This window comes from Pseudophryne corroboree, chromosome 1, assembly GCF_028390025.1.
Source record: "Pseudophryne corroboree isolate aPseCor3 chromosome 1, aPseCor3.hap2, whole genome shotgun sequence".
NCBI lineage: Eukaryota > Metazoa > Chordata > Amphibia > Anura > Myobatrachidae > Pseudophryne > Pseudophryne corroboree.
Genome location: NC_086444.1, coordinates 880016983 through 880033603, shown reverse-complemented (window position 1 = coordinate 880033603; position 16621 = coordinate 880016983). Strand labels below are relative to the sequence as shown.

The following is a 16621-nucleotide window of genomic DNA, read 5'->3' as shown; positions in this document are numbered from 1 at the left end:
CCCTTAGTCTGGCACTTTGAATTCATTCGCCATACAATTCATCCATTTTAATTAAACAGATTACAATGAGCTTAAATAACTGAAATTCAATGTAATTTCTTTCTATTACTGTACTGTATATATGAACCATCCAATTGAAAAAAATATAATTAGTATACTATAAGTAACCACATTTCAACAGCTATAACTAATTCATATTAGGTATACTCTCCTTCCAGCAAGGTTTTCATTTTGTATATATGGACATTTGCGTAGTGACAGTTTTCTAGAACACCTGTATAGTGACACTTCTCCACTTCATTCACAAGTATACCTCAGCGCTATAAAGTAGAGTTGCCTGCACTAAACCCATACATCAGTGGTTCCCAAACTGTGTGCCTAGGCACCCTGGGGTGCCTCAGGACACTAGCAGGGGTGCCTTGGATTGGTGGTCCAGGACCAATTCAAACTATTTTTGGTCAAAGCAATAGACAAAACCAGTGCTTGTGGCTGCCAATTATAAAATATGAGGACAAACAGAAGCAAATATCGTCCAGCACCACACTAAAGAAACTAAGGATGACACATAAACATAATTTACTTATTGTTTTTGAAAATTCTAAATAAGAAACTTTTGGTCTAGGGGTGCCGTGAAAAAATTCTGATACTCTAGGGCACCATGATTAAAAAAAATAAGATTTTAAACCTACCAGTAGAGGATGCTGGGGACTCCGTAAGGACCATGGGTATAGACGGGCTCCACAGGAGATAGGGCACCTAAAAAGAACTTTAACTATCGGTGTGCACTGACTCCTCCCTCTATGCCCCTCCTCCAGACCTCAGTTAGAGAACTGTGCCCAGAGGAGATGGACAATACAAGGCAGGATTTAGCAATCCAAGGGCAAGATTCATACCAGCCCACACCAATCATACCATGTAACCTGGAACATACATAACCAGTTAACAGTATGAACAAAAACAACAGTAACGGTCCAAGACCGATGTCAACTGTAACATAACCCTTATGTAAGCAACAACTATATACAAGTCTTGCAGAGTTTCCGCACTGGGACGGGCGCCCAGCATCCTCTACGGACTAGGAGAAATAGATTTACCGGTAGGTTTAAAATCTTATTTTCTCTTACGTCCTAGAGGATGCTGGGGACTCCGTAAGGACCATGGGGTTTATACCAAAGCATCCAATCGGGCGGGAGAGTGCGTATGACTCTGCAGCACCGACTGAGCAAACGCTAGGTCCTCATCAGCCAGGGTATCAAACTTGTAAAATTTAGCAAAAGTGTTTGACCCCGACCAAGTCGCCGCTCGGCAAAGTTGTAAAGCCGAGACGCATCGGGCAGCCGCCCAAGAAGAGCCCACCTTCCTAGTGGAATGGGTCTTAACCGAATTTGGTACCGGCAATCCAGCCGTAGAGTGAGCCTGCTGAATCGTATTACAGATCCAGCGAGCAATAGTCTGCTTTGAAGCAGGAGCGCCAATCTTATTGGCCGCATACAGGACAAACAGAGCCTCTGTTTTCCTAATTCTAGCCGTCCTGGCTACATAAATCTTTAAGGCCCTGACTACGTCCAGGGATCTGGAATCCTCCAGGTCACCGGTAGCCACAGGCACCACAATAGGTTGATTCATATGGAACGACGAAACCAATTTAGGCAAAAATTGCGGGCGTGTCCTCAATTCAGCTCGATCCACATGAAAAATCAAGTAGGGGCTCTTGTGTGAGAGAGCCGCCAATTCTGACACTCGCCTTGCTGATGCTAAGGCCAACAACATTACCACCTTCCAGGTAAGAAATTTCAACTCAACCTTGTTAAGCGGTTCAAACCAGTGTGATTTTAGGAACTGCAACACCACGTTCAGGTCCCATGGTGCCACTGGATGCACAAAAGGGGGCTGGATGTGCAGCACTCCCTTTACAAACGTCTGGACTTCTGGAAGAGAAGCCAATTCCTTCTGAAAGAAAATCGAGAGGGCCGAAATCTATACCTTAACCGAGCCTAATTTCAGACCCATATCCACTCCTGTCTGTAGGAAGTGGAGAAGACGACCCAAATGAAAATCTTCTGTAGGTGCATTCTTGGTCTCACACCAAGACACATACTTTCGCCAGATACGGTGATAATGTTTTATCGTCACCTCCTTCCTAGCCTTTATTAAAGTAGGGATGACCTCTTCCGGAATCCCCTTTTTTGCTAGGATTCGGCGTTCAACCGCCATGCCGTCAAACGTAACCGCGGTAAGTCTTGAAATACACAGGGCCCCTGCTGCAACAGGTCTTCCCTCAGAGGAAGAGGCCAGGGGTCTCCTGTGAGCATCTCTTGTAGATCCGAGTACCAAGCCCTTCGAGACCAGTCTGGGACAACGAGTATCGTATGTACTCTTCTTCGTCTTATGATCCTCAACACTTTCGTGATGAGAGGAAGAGGAGGGAACACGTAGACCGAGTCGAACACCCACGGTGTTACCAGTGCGTCTACTGCTACTGCCTGTGGGTCCCGAGACCTGGCACAATACCTCCGAAGTTTTTTGTTGAGGCGTGACGCCATCATGTCTATTTGAGGAGTTCCCCAAAGACGTGTTACGTCTGCAAAGACTTCTTGATGAAGTCCCCACTCTCCTGGATGGAGATCGTGTCTGCTGAGGAAGTCTGCTTCCCAGTTGTCCACTCCTGGAATGAAGACAGCCGACAGAGCGCTTACATGATTTTCCGCCCAGCGAAGGATCCTTGTGGCTTCCGCCATCGCGACTCTGCTTCTTGTCCCGCCTTGGCGGTTCACATGAGCCACTGCTGTGACATTGTCTGATTGAATCAGAACCGGAAGGTTTCGAAGAAAACTCTCCGCTTGTCGAAGGCCGTTGTAAATGGCCCTGAGTTCCAATACATTGATGTGTAGACAGGACTCCTGGTCTGACCAAAGACCCTGAAAAGTCCTTCCCTGTGTGACCGCTCCCCATCCTCGGAGGCTAGCGTCCGTGGTAACCAGGATCCAGTCCTGAATCCCGAACCTGCGACCCCCCCAGCAGGTGAGCACTGTCACAACTGAGGGCTGGTGCTGACCAGGGGGAAGCCTCAGTTGTAGGGGCTGAGGTATATGTGTACCTGGGAGGCAGTACAGGGTTCTTGGACATGCAGGGAACATTTAGAACAAATGCCCGAAGGCGTGACCACGACAACAAGGGAAAGTTCAAAGGTTTTATTAAACACAGTTCAGAGGAATACTGATGACTTGGTACTGGTAATAGGAAACACAGTTCAGAGAAATACTTGGGATCGATGACAGAACACCGATGGTGACTTTGGGATCGTTGGTAAGCTTTGAGTGAAGCTGGGGTCAGCAGAAAGAAATGCACTATTGTACTTAGAAGCACAGGTGAAGCATGAAGTGATGCTGGGGATCGCTGGAGAATGGCTGCTGGAAAGCCGGAGTTCAGACACAGGTGAATCAGGGTAGACTGTAGAGGGTTAATCACTGGAGTTTCGGGTTACACTGCAGAGTGTAATCACCAGGGAGTCAGGCTGTACTGCAGAGAAAGTCCATGGGAGAACTGCACACTGGAATCACTGAAGACAATTGAAGCACTGACATCTTTCCACCCCAGGAACAGGATATTTATACCTGCTGGGAAGCAGGGATTGGCTGGCTGATTAACCAGAGACCAGAGTGCAGCTGCTGTGTAATCAGGCTGAAAACAGAGTGCAGCTGATAGGCTGAAAGGTAACATGCGATTAGGAAAACATGGCTGCGCCCATGGTAGCTTTTGGAGGGAAAGATTGTTTGTAACTTAAATGTGAGCTTTAACCATGAAGCTGCCAGAATCACAGTAAAGAGATTTGAGACATTGAGATGCAGCGTGCTGCACACAGACAGTGCAGATGGAATCCAGGCTTGGAACACTGGGACAGTCTCAGGAGGCATTTGGAAGGTAAATACTGATAAGGAATTACCTAGATCGTGACAAGCACTTTGCAACCACCACAGGAGGGACACTCTGGTTCCTGGGGACAGAGTTATTTTCCGATATAAATGCAGATGGGACCCGGACCACTTGTCCAGAAGGTCCCATTGAAAAGTCCTTGCATGGAACCTTCCGAAGGGAATGGCCTCGTAGGCCGCCACCATTTTCCCCAGAACTCGAGTGCATTGGTGAACTGACACCCTTTTCGGTTTTAGCAGTTCTCTGACCATGTTCTGGATGTCCTGGGCTTTCTCTATTGGGAGGAAGACCTTCATTTGTTCCGTATCCAGTATCATACCTAGGAACAGCAGTCGAGTTGTCGGAATCAACTGTGACTTTGGTAGATTTAGAATCCAACCGTGTTGCTGGAGCACTCTCAGAGAGAGCGCCACACTGCTCAGCAATTTCTCTCTTGATCTCGCTTTTATCAGGAGATCGTCCAAGTATGGGATAATTGTGACACCATGCTTGCGCAGGACCACCATAATTCCGCCATTATCTTGGTGAAAATCCCCGGGGCCGTGGAAAGTCCAAACGGCAACGTCTGAAATTGGTAATGACAATCCCGTACAGCGAATCTCAGGTATTCCTGATGGGGGGCATATATGGGGACATGAAGGTACGCATCCTTTATGTCCAGAGACACCATAAACTCCCCCTCCACCATGTTGGCTATTATCGCTCTGAGTGATTCCATTTTGAATTTGAATCTTTTTATGTACAGGTTTAGGGATTTCAGATTCAAAATCGGTCTGACCGAACCGTCCGGTTTCAGGACCACAAATAGGGTTGAGTAGTAACCTCTTCCCTGCTGGTGCAGGGGAACCTTGATTATCACTTGCTGTATACACAGCGTTTGAATTGCAGCTAACACTACATCCCTTTCCGATGTGGAAGCTGGTAGGGCCGATTTGAAAAATCGGTGCGGGGGCACCTCCTCGAATTCCAGCTTGTAACCCTGGGAAACTATTTCCAACACCCAGGGATTCAGGTCCGAACTGACCCAGGCCTGACTGAAAAGTCGAAGACGTGCCCCCACCGGTGCGGACTCCCTCAGGGGAGCCCCAGCGTCATGCTGTGGGTTTTGGAGCAGCCGGGGAGGACTTTTGTTCAGGTGCTCTCTTGCCTCTGCCCTTACCTCTGGCGAGGAAAGAGGATCCCCGACCTCTTTTGGACTTGTGCGACCGAAAGGACTGCATCTGATAGGGTGTTACTTTCTTTTGCTGTTGGGGAATATATGGTAAAAAATTTGATTTACCTGCTGTAGCTGTGGAAACCAGGTCCGTCAGCCCATCCCCAAACAATACATCCCCCTTATAGGGTAGTACTTCCATATGTTTCTTGGAATCCGCATCACCCGTCCATTGGCGAGTCCATAAGGATCTTCTCGCTGAGATAGCCATGGCATTGGCCCTAGAAGCTAGCAATCCAATGTCCCTTTGAGCATCCCTCATAAATAAGACTGCGTCTTTTATATGGGCTAGAGTTAGGAATATAGTGTCCTTATCCATAGTATCAAATTGATCTGTCAGCTCATCTGTCCAAGCTGCAATTGCGCTACACACCCATGCCGACGCAATCGTCGGTCTTAGCACAGCATCCGTATGAGAATAAATACCCTTTAAGGTAGTTTCTTGCCTGTGATCTGCTGGGTCTTTAAGGGCCGCTGTGTCAGGAGACGGTAGCGCCACTTTCTTGGATAAGCGCGTCAGGGCCTTGTCCACAGTGGGGGGTAATTTCCAAATCTCCCTGTCCTGCTTAGGGAAAGGGTATGCCATAAAAATTATTTTGGGGATCTGCGGTCTCTTATCCGGAGTCTCCCAAGCTTTTTTAAATAATTCATTTAATTCATGAGATGTGGGAAAATTAATAATCTGTTTCTTTTCCTTAAACATGTGTACCCTTGTGTCGGGGACTGAGGGTTCATCCACAATATGCAACACATCCCTTATTGCCACAATCATACACTGAATAGTTTTAGTCACCCTAGGGTGCAATTTTACTTCGTCATAGTCGACACTGGAATCAGAATCCGTGTCGGTAGTAGTGTCTTGTGTTAAGGGACGCTTTTGAGACCCCGACGGGCCCTGTGAGTCGGTCCAATCTGAGGATTGACCGCCTGATGTCCCCCCTAAACCAGCCTTATCAAGCCTGTTATGTAAAGATGCCACACTTGCATGCAACGTATGCCACATGTCCATCCAATCAGGAGTCGGCACAACCGACGGGGACACACCACTCATTTGCTCCACCTCTTCCTTGGAGAAGCCTTCCGCCTCAGACATGTCGACACACACGTACCGACACCCCACACACACAGGGATTTACCTATAAGGGGACAAAACCCCAACCAGGCCCTTAGGAGAGACAGAGAGCTACAGTATGCCAGCACACACCCAGCGCTTAAAAACACTGGAATATACAACCAGATAGCACTTTTATATGTTTATAATCGTAATCTCCACTCACTGCGTCTCTAAAGTGCCCCCCTCCTCCTTTTTCCAACCTGTGAAGCTCAGCAGGGTTGAGAACAGGGAGCCAGCGTTTTCTCATGCAGCCTCTGTGGAGAAAATGGCGCTGGTTAGTGCTGAGGATCAAGCCCCGCCCACCCGACGGCGGGCTTCGGTCCCTTCATCATATATTAATAAAATGGCGGGGGTACGCGGATTTACTGTCCTCCAGCCTAATCCACCTTATTTATGGCCAAATCGAGGTTTATTGCTGCCCAGGGCGCCCCCCCCTGCGCCCTGCACCCTTCAGTGCCTGCTTTGTGTGTGTGACTGGGAGCAATGGCGCGCAGCTTACCGCTGCGCGCTTACCTCATGAAGATCTGATGTCTTCTGCCGCCTGAAGTCTTTTCCTCAATACTCACCCGGCTTCTATCTTCGGCATCTGTGAGCAGGACGGTGGCGGCGCGGCTCCGGGACGAACCCCAGGTGAGACCTGTGTTCCGACTCCCTCTGGAGCTTATGGTGTCCAGTAGCCTAGAAGCAGTGCCCAACTTTACAAGCCAGCCCTGCTTCTCTCTCCTCGGTCCCATGATGCAGGGAGCCTGTTGCCAACAGGACTCCCTGAAAATAAAAAACCTAACAAAATTATTTTTCCACAGAAAACTCTGGAGAGCTCTCTGCAGTGCACCCATTCTCCTCTGGGCACAAGATCTAACTGAGGTCTGGAGGAGGGGCATAGAGGGAGGAGCCAGTGCACACCCATAGTCAAAGTTCTTTTTAGGTGCCCTATCTCCTGCGGAGCCCGTCTATACCCATGGTCCTTACGGAGTCCCCAGCATCCTCTAGGACGTAAGAGAAAAAAGTTTGGGAACCACTGCCATACATCTTATTCCAATGCTGCATACATTGTTGGCACAGTACAGGTTGAATATCCCATATCCAAATATTCCGAAATATGGAATATTCCAAAACACAGAATTTTTGAGTGAGACTTAGATAGTGAAACGTTTGTTTTGTGATGGCTCAATGTAAACAAACTTTGTTTAATACAAAAAGTTATTAAAAATATTGTATTAAATGACCTTCAGGCTGTGTGAATACGGTGTACATGAAACATAAATGCATTCTGTGCTTAGAGTTGGGTCACATCACCATGATATCTCATTATGGTATGCAATTATTCCAAAATACGGAAAAATCCCATATCCAAATACTTCTGGTTCCAAGCATTTTGTATATGAGATACTCAACCTGTATATTATATGTAAATGATGAAAGTATATGTAGTTACAGTGTACAGTAGTACATGACATTTATAGAAAGTATTAAAATAGTGAACTTGGACATTATACCAAAGGGCTCTGAGGTGTTCTTGACAAAAGGACTGATTCAGTACCAGTTACAGTCCCCATAGATTGATGTTTTAGTAATGTGCATACGCCAGAACCACAGTGCGCATGTGTCGCGATGGTGCTGGTCGTAGTGCCCTGTTAGATGAAGCCTGATTGACAGGCTGCAGGTGTTTCAGAACTGCAACAGGGATAGTTGCAGAAATGGGGGCGTGTCAACCCTGTTTTCTGGGCATGTCATAGCCAGTTGCTTTGTCCTTAGACACAGCTTCACTGGATTCGGCATCCTCTGTAACGTCAGGGATACTAAGAGGTCCGATGCTACGACCGATGGTCGCAATATTGATTCAATGCTGCATCTTCAGACGCAGGCAGTGGATCAGAGAATCCGGCAGTGGATGTCTTTTTACACAAGCCACCTCCTGCTGGGTGCGCATATTTTCGCACAGCAGCTGCGCCGGCAACATTTGCATCCACCTCTATATCAGGCCGAAAGCTCAGTGGAAAATGCACTCTTTTGCTCCACTGTCCTTAGAAACATGTACAAACAGGCACTTGTGGTCTTGCACTTAAAAAAAAAGAAAAGAAAACAGAGCTTTTGGAAATGCAACTGAACATATCGCACTACACGCATACAGATGATGTGGACAGAAACAAGCCTTAAGACATACCATTCTATGACATGATTTACAAATTTCGCAATGACCAGTCATTCCAACTAAATGTAGTTATTCTGGATCCAGCTGGATTTAGTATTGTTTTTACTATTTTTCTGCAATTCTGATATTTTAGGACTTCCAGTACATACCAAAACATAATATAAATATGTCAGTCTGTCACAATTTCATCAGTATTACTAGACGTAAGCAAAAAGTAAAGCAACAGATGTAACCTTGTAATTTTCACGACATAAAACATTATAATGCCAGTAAGCTGAAAGTTTAAAGCAAGAGAGTAGTAAAGAAATAACATTTAAAACAAAAGCATTAAAGGCAGATTGTGGATATGCAAATGCATAAAATATATATTTTGCAATTGCCCCAAACAAAGCAGGGTTAGGTACAGTTTAGCAGTCCTGCAGCACCCAGATTTCCATAAGTGTCCCAGTCCTTATGTTTTCCTTTTTATTTATTTATTCATTTATTTTTTGCTATTTCCTGTTAACTTTCAGGAATTAGTCCAATCTCCCGGAGTGAAACACTTACCAAGAATATGAGGGGAAGCCTCGTCTTCTTGGATAAACACATGTCTAGCACCAGGAGGGATGTCAAACATCTTTAGGTAGCCTACGCATGTGTTGTGATCAAGAAGGAAACAAAACAAAAATGAAAGCAAAGGTTAGTACAGCAATACATAATAAAGAAGGTAAACAAAATGGAACCTGCAAAGAACAAGCTAAGAAATGGTAAAATATGATTAGTTGCTTTGTTGCTCATTGATAGTCAATTGCTGTGCTTTTCCTAAAGGAAGAAAAAAAGAACTTTGACGGGGTTTGTTCTTTACCGTGTTTATACGGAAAATAACAGAGAAGGACAAAATGCTCAATTTCTTATGTCATCCTGCTGTATAAGTTTAAAACAGTTATTTTTGAAACTGCTGTCCTGCAGATTTTCTTTTCAGATAAGTCGAAACAAATAACTGAATGTTGCATTCCAATGAATGAAGACCCTAATGAACATATGAAAGAAGAACATTTTGTCTCTGTTGAAGCGATGCTTGCTAAGAACCACTGGTACTTCCAGTCATCATCAGATCTCCTGCGATCTGAGATGTCACTTACCCACAGTATTTTTAGATTCTCTGGATTCAGTTAGGGAGATGTTTCGAGCTCCCTTAGGTAATGTAAATGCTCCTCTTGTCTTCCCTTGAACAGATTATATTTAATTAGTCTATTGATAAGTATATTCTTTCACTGACTATTTATTACTTAAACAATTAGTAAATAATACGTACACAAGCTAGAAGGCATTGAATTTATGTGGGGATATGTATCAAAATGTCAGTATGTCTATTTTTACCCTAATTGCATTTTGATGTTCACGTGACTTGGCTAATGAAGGCCCGGATTTGTAAATAGCCCGAAATAGCCCAGAAACTCAAGGTTGGATCTCTACGCTGTTTATTAGTGTTTCTTTTTATGCTTGTAAGGTGGGTTTTTACCAAGGTCTGAGCTCTTGTACTTTATTTATAAAAAGTCCTAGTTTTGAAGTAGCTGGGGAAAGACCAACGTCTCTGTGAGATCATTAGGCTGCTCACAGCAGCTACGGTATATTAGGACAGGGGTGTTCTGGTCAAGAGAGGCAGGGACTTTTCCACTTCTGTGATGATGATAATGATGATTAAGGTAAGGCTGCATGGGACATGGGCTGTGTTCTTATATAAAGAGCAGCATGAGGAAAGGTGGTCAAAAACTGAGATATAATAGAAGGAATGGAGTACTCCAGTAATACAGAATAGTGATGTCAGGCCTCCTCCATATTAAGGCAGAAATACTGTGCAGAGGTGAAATACACTAGTTGTATATGCTGCATAGTAAACATATGTCATCCACCGCTTACAGAATGCAATATGATATTCGAGTATATATATAACGTATATGGGCAAATGATGCTATTCGGCACATCAGATAATTGGCTGACTCCAATAGGCATGGTGAGGGAGGTTGTCATCCGACTGTATTTTCTGCTAGTCACAACCATGTTCAGGTCAATTTTTGCGCACAAGTGCTATGAGTGCGCGGTAATTAGGTCAAATCCGCCCAACAGGCAAGTAGAATTGTGGTGTGTATGGTTACCCTAGACTGTGAAACTAGAGGTAACTACAGTATAAGGCTGGTAAACCTGCATAGCCTTTTGCATAAATAACTAGTATCAAGTACAGAAAATCCATTTTAACAAAATTGTTGACCACTGCATTGACAATGTAGAAAACACTGTGCTACTTTCAATAAGAATGGGAACATGGGGTTATTAACCAATGTGCAGCAACTGCAGCAACCAATCAGGAAATAGATAGGACTGTGTCAGAGGCACTATGTCGACTAGGTTAAAAAGCAAGTTAACAGTGTCGGCAATATAACTGTAAACATGGTACTCTAACTTGCATTTTATCCTTGTCGGCATAGTGCCACCGACATAGTCCCACTTATCTTCTCATTGCCGACATAATGATTGTATAACTGACCTATGTATTCTCAAATAGCAATGAGCTATGACTGATCTAGTGTAAATGTAAACAATGAAAGCAAGTGTCTCATTGGTTGCTGTAGTTTATTACTCATTTGCACTGTTAATAAATAACCCCAAGTAGTTTCCAAGCACAGAGTTGTGGTCAGTGCTAATAAGTGTGTACATCTTTGTATTAATAAAAGTGTGTTATATTACTATACAATAATACTGAGGTCACCTGTCGATTTTAATTGTAAGCTGTAACACAGTGACACCCTTACATTTTAAAAACAAGAAAAAACAAAATCTAAGACACTGTGTACAAATTTAGACTTGGTGATCTGACATTATAACAAAACAATACCTCTAAGTATAATGAAATGCATTGCAAAGTTCTAATATATTTATCATTACCCAACAGATCAAAATTTGTTAGTTTGATGATAGTTCCCTTCTAGGAGTGAAGTTGTTCTACAACCACTAGACCAATAGTGATTGACGTTCCAGTCACCCTTATTTTTAAGTGCTGATGTTGAACAGCCTGTAACGATAGTCACGAAAATCCCCATCCAGCCAATCAGCATGGTGAGAATGCTAACCTAAGTCTCTGCCACTCCTTGTTATTAGCATACTGAGATATATTATAGCTGATTCTCTCCAGGGGCTAAAGATGATTTTTAGCTTACAGCCATTAAATAACTCCTACTTAACAAAAGCAGGCCCGTCACTTCTTTAACTTGATTTTTGTATTGCACCATGTGTGTGGCTGCACAATACTCAGTATTGTTCTGATCAAAATAATTATCAGCCATGATGAAAAATGCAGGTCACCAGGTTGGACAGCTTTCATTTTGTTTTATGCTGTCACCTTCGGAGCAGGTACCCCTAATCCAAAAGAATATGGCCACTCAGCCTAAGCAGGCAGATCTTGTTCAACTTGCCTTTGTGGTATTTAAGTCGAGCATCAGGATAATTTATGTTAACACCTTCTGTACAAGTGTTGCTGAACTACAGTACAATCACAAGGCATGCCACCATGTGTGATGTTCTAGTTCAACAACTGTGGAGTTACAGGGCAAGGGGGAGATTTATCAAGTCTTGGAGAGAGATAAAGAGGAGAAGTTGCCCAAAGCAACCAACCAACTTCTGTCATTTATTTAGCACAGTCTATGAAATAACAGAAGCTGATTAGATACTTTTGGCACCTTCTCCATTGTATCTCTCTCCAAGGCTTGATACATATTCCCCTAACGGAGCAGACTACTAGCTGGGTATAGGTAGTGCAAGCCACACATAGATTCACCATGTAACCGAATTCTGACAGCGCAATTAGGGGAAGACATGTTTAATCATTGGGATGCATTAGCTCCAAATGAAACCAAAGTTTGTAATTTTTGATACATATCTCCATGGCATTTTGATTCATTGCCATGCATTCTGAATGCCTTCTGCAAGTATTAATATCACCGTTACAAATGTATGTAGGACTACATCCATAAAGTGTGTGTAATAATAATAATAATAGAAATAGTCAATGAAACAATGTGATTAGAGGATACTTGCAAATTTCATTTTCCAGTAACTTGATTTCTTTTTGGCACCTCTTGCTTAATTGTTTTCCTGTTGAAAGAGGCCAATTAAACTGTTTAATGACTGTATTGCCAACAAATGCAGCATTAATATTATGTTGTAAATCAAAGTATATTACCTCAGATGCTTTACCCATATGTGCGAAAATACAGGAGTTTACTGGTATTTGCACTTGCAGTTAGGAGCATTTGTATTACACACCATAGTAATGCTTCAATGACATACGATCATTACAGGCCAATGCACTGGAGTCATTGGACTGTCCCCCAATGCCCCCCTAACTGTGAGTGCAAGCGCTCATTAACATGATTGGGTTTGACATAGGGGGTGACTGACATGTAGTGCAATGCCAGTAAGGTGGGCTCAGCATTATTATAGCTTTATAAGCTTAGTATTACTAAGATAGTTCTGTGTTTATAGATTGATGAGGCTAATAATACTATTACAAGGCATCAAGAGATTATTTTGCACAGATCATGCAAAAAAATGAAACTAAACTAAATAAGGGCTGTTTTTGTAGAACTCACGTGGCGTACCCCTGAATGCACAACATTACTGGAAGGCCGCTGGAATGCACAACATTACTGGAAGGCCGCTGGAATGCACAACATTACTGGAAGGCCGCTGGAATGCACAACATTACTGGAAGGCCGCTAAGCACATCAGAACTGACAGCGGAAAGAGGAAAGCATTGCCAGATTGTCCACTAGCACTGTCTCTCCTCTCTCAATTGTCAGGCAAGGCTCAGTTCTGATAATGTTAGGGGTCCTCTGAAGGGGCACTCGTGATGAGGTGTCCATAAAGAGTATGGATATTCCACAGCCCCTATAAATGCATGTTGACGTGCACTAACCATCACATACAGTAAAGAGATCATTATTTGTTATTAGACATGTAATGACAACTAGAAGAAATAAGTGTAGCAATATGCCATATTTATCATAAGGCGACATCATGCAGATTGCATAAAAATGTAATTGCCTCAGTGAAAGTAAAAGAGAGATGCAAGTTCAGATTTACAGGAGGTCTAGAATCAAGTCATAGGGGTCTACTTATCATTAGTGGCAGTGGGACCCCGCAACTTATTATTTATTGGGGTCTATTTACTAAGCCCCGGATGGAGGTAAAGTAGATGGAGATAAAGCACCAGCCAATCACCTCCTAACTGTCATTTTTCAAAACCAGTCTGTGAAAAGACAGGAGCTGATTGGCTGGGTCTTTATCTCCATCCACTTTACTTCCATCCAAGGCTTAGTAAATAGAACCCTTAGTGAGCCAATTCTCTTGCTGGCACGGTGGCCCCAGTACAGTATCGATTTACCGGGATTGGAATTAGCTTACCTCCTGTGCATTTGCGTCCCTTGGGACATACATGTACATATATAGACTGTCGGTGAGGGATCTGGCAAAAGAATTGTGAAAAGGCAATTTCGTATATTGGTGTGGATTGCGGTGCCCATTGACAATTATGATGATTTTGTCTTAATAAATTGACCCCAAAGACTTCAGGAATTAGATCATGGCCTCATTACAACTTGCACTTTTAGGGGGAGATTCAAATGTTTGAAAAGTCGGTTGGGTGTCTGTTTTTTCCTGTCTATTAGATAGGAAAAAACAGACTCCCAACTGACTTTTCAAACATTTGAATCTCCCCCTTAATGTTTATTATGTCTGACCCTCAACCAAATGGCCAGTGCTTCCACAAATTACATTTCAGTGACTGTCAGCCAAACCTATAGGAAAACTGTCAACAAAACACGTTGTGTACAATTTAATTTTTCTGTAATGTATTCGAACTTTGCAATATATTTCATGGAAAAAAATGCATATATTAGTAATGTGGAATATAATTTAGAACATAAATAACATATACGGCGGGATGTAATGGCGTCGGATTTTGCTGCAGGTGCAGGATGCTGGCTGAACTCAGACGTTTAATAAAGTGGTAGTCATTTACAAGGTAAAACCATACCTTGTAAATGGCTGCCACTTTTAAAAAAAAGTCAGAGTTCGGCCGGCATCCTGCACCTCTGGCAAACTCGGACGCCATTACATCCCGCCGCTAGTGCCAAATATAATGTCATTACTTCTGGAAGTTTTACTGAGGTAACACATATTTGATACAGAAACAATGTATTCATATTAATTAAAAATTCACCTTACCTCACTCACTGAAATGCAATTGCATATATGAACAAACATGTCAGAGTTATAGGATAGGGAAGAGTTGATAGCACTCTCTTCTTTCACTAGCGCAGTTGTGTATCTACTTCTCCACAGTAGCCACAAACTCTGAATCACACCATGAAGAATGAGTATTTATTGACCACGGTAAGGAATTAGGGATTATGCTGAGTTGGATGCAATTTGTGTCTAGTTGTAAAAGTAATAGATACTCATTTTTGCTACCCATGCGCAGTTGCCTGCAACGTAAGATGCGTTCCAGCAGGAGCAGATGCGCTCAGAATGTGTCAGGAAGTGTGGTATCATGGCGATAGTAACATGATTTAAGCATCAGTATGAAATATATAGGCATTAAAGTATATGGCTGGACAGTGTAATTCATAGTTAATAAAGTCGTAGGGTGCTTACTTCACTATAATCCTGCACAGTGATTGCAGCAGCAATATTTTCAGTGTATTAACATAATTGGCATCATTGGTAGGGATTTAGATAAATTCAGCCAATCAGATGTGGCCACTGGTTGTTAACATCAGTACACAAGGGTCAAGCACCAGCTTATGCATCTGCTCACTACACAGTTATGTGTGAACATGTCCTTACTGTACTTCAGCCGTATGTGCATGCCACCTCCTTTATACAGTATGTCTCAGCCTGCCTTGTGCAAACATTTGTAAGGGCTCAATGAGACTTGGGCAGCATGCGTATTACAATTTGGTGAGCAAGCGCAGTGCAAAAAAGAGCAAAATATGTAATCATCACAACCAACTCTGCATGAGCCCATTAGCATGTAATAGGCAAAGGCAATGTGTTCTGCTTGTAATGTAAAACGCTGCCAGAAAATGTTCATTGTTTTGTCACACCATGTCTAATGATCAGCCATCAATGGTAATTGGCTGTAAATAGTTTAACCTTATATAGCTGTTGCATCTCTGCATCACCAGAGTGACAATTTGCTGAAAAGTGACATAGGGGGTAATTCCGAGTTGATCGCTCGCTGCCTTTTTTCGCAGCGCAGCAAACAGTTTACTACTGCACATGCGTATGTTGTGCAGGTACAAAACGGATCGTTGCTGGGCGATGGATTTAAAGAAGAATCCATTCGCACAGCCGATCGCAAGGAGATTGACAGGAAGAGGGCATTTGTGGGTGGCAACTGACCGTTTTCAGGGAGTGTTTGGAAAAAAAGCAGGCGCGTGCAAGCGTTTGCAGGGCGGGTGTCTGACGTCAACTCCGGGACCAAAAAGGCTGAAGTGATCGCAGCGTCTGAGTAAGTCCAAAGCTACTCAAACTGCAAAAAAAAAAAAATGTGTTGTCCCACTCAGTTGCACACACGTTCGCACACTTGCAAAGTGAAAATACACTCCCTCGCGGGCGGCGGCTATGCATATGCACGGCTGCTAAAAGTAGCTAGCGAGCGATCAACTCGGAATGACCCCCATAGTGTATAGTGCCAAGCAGGCAGCAGAGTAACAGTGCACAATGAAAGTTACTGAATATTTGTTATTACCAAGTTTTTTCGGAGTCCTAGTAAATGTCCCCTTCACAGTGCGGCAGTGTGAGTTGTCCCCACCGCACACTCCACACTTATCTTCCAGCTTGTTGGAACCAATCTCCTTATCACAGCCAACTTTCTGCAACATAGAGAGCAGGCAAAGGCATCAGTCTGCATACTGACTATAGATACACAGTGATAAACACAAATATACTCTATAACTGATCATTACATCACTATAGAGCCAAAACAAATCCTTCTCATATAAGTATGCATAATATAAATATATATGGCTTCACAATAATACATATAAGATGGCTATATAAGATGTGTAGAATTGTGGTATCACTCTGGGTTTAGGGCCTAATACAGAGATGGCCGCAGTGGCGAATCTGTACACAGTAGAGTGATCATTTTGGTACTGTATAAGTCTCA

The 16621-nt window shown here is 43.4% G+C and overlaps 1 protein-coding gene across 3 annotated transcripts in view; it reads right to left on the bottom strand.

Annotated features, from left to right (window-relative positions):
- ADAMTS3 (ADAM metallopeptidase with thrombospondin type 1 motif 3) overlaps positions 1 to 16621 on the bottom strand; it is a 375923-nt gene that overhangs the window by 59612 nt on the left and 299690 nt on the right. For all 3 annotated transcript variants that reach the window (XM_063920099.1, XM_063920100.1, XM_063920101.1), the window contains 2 exons: positions 16202 to 16325; positions 8959 to 9039 (listed from right to left, as the gene is read on the bottom strand). In XM_063920099.1, coding sequence (XP_063776169.1) covers positions 8959 to 9039; positions 16202 to 16325 — 205 coding nt within the window. The remainder of the gene's footprint in view (positions 1 to 8958; positions 9040 to 16201; positions 16326 to 16621) is intronic.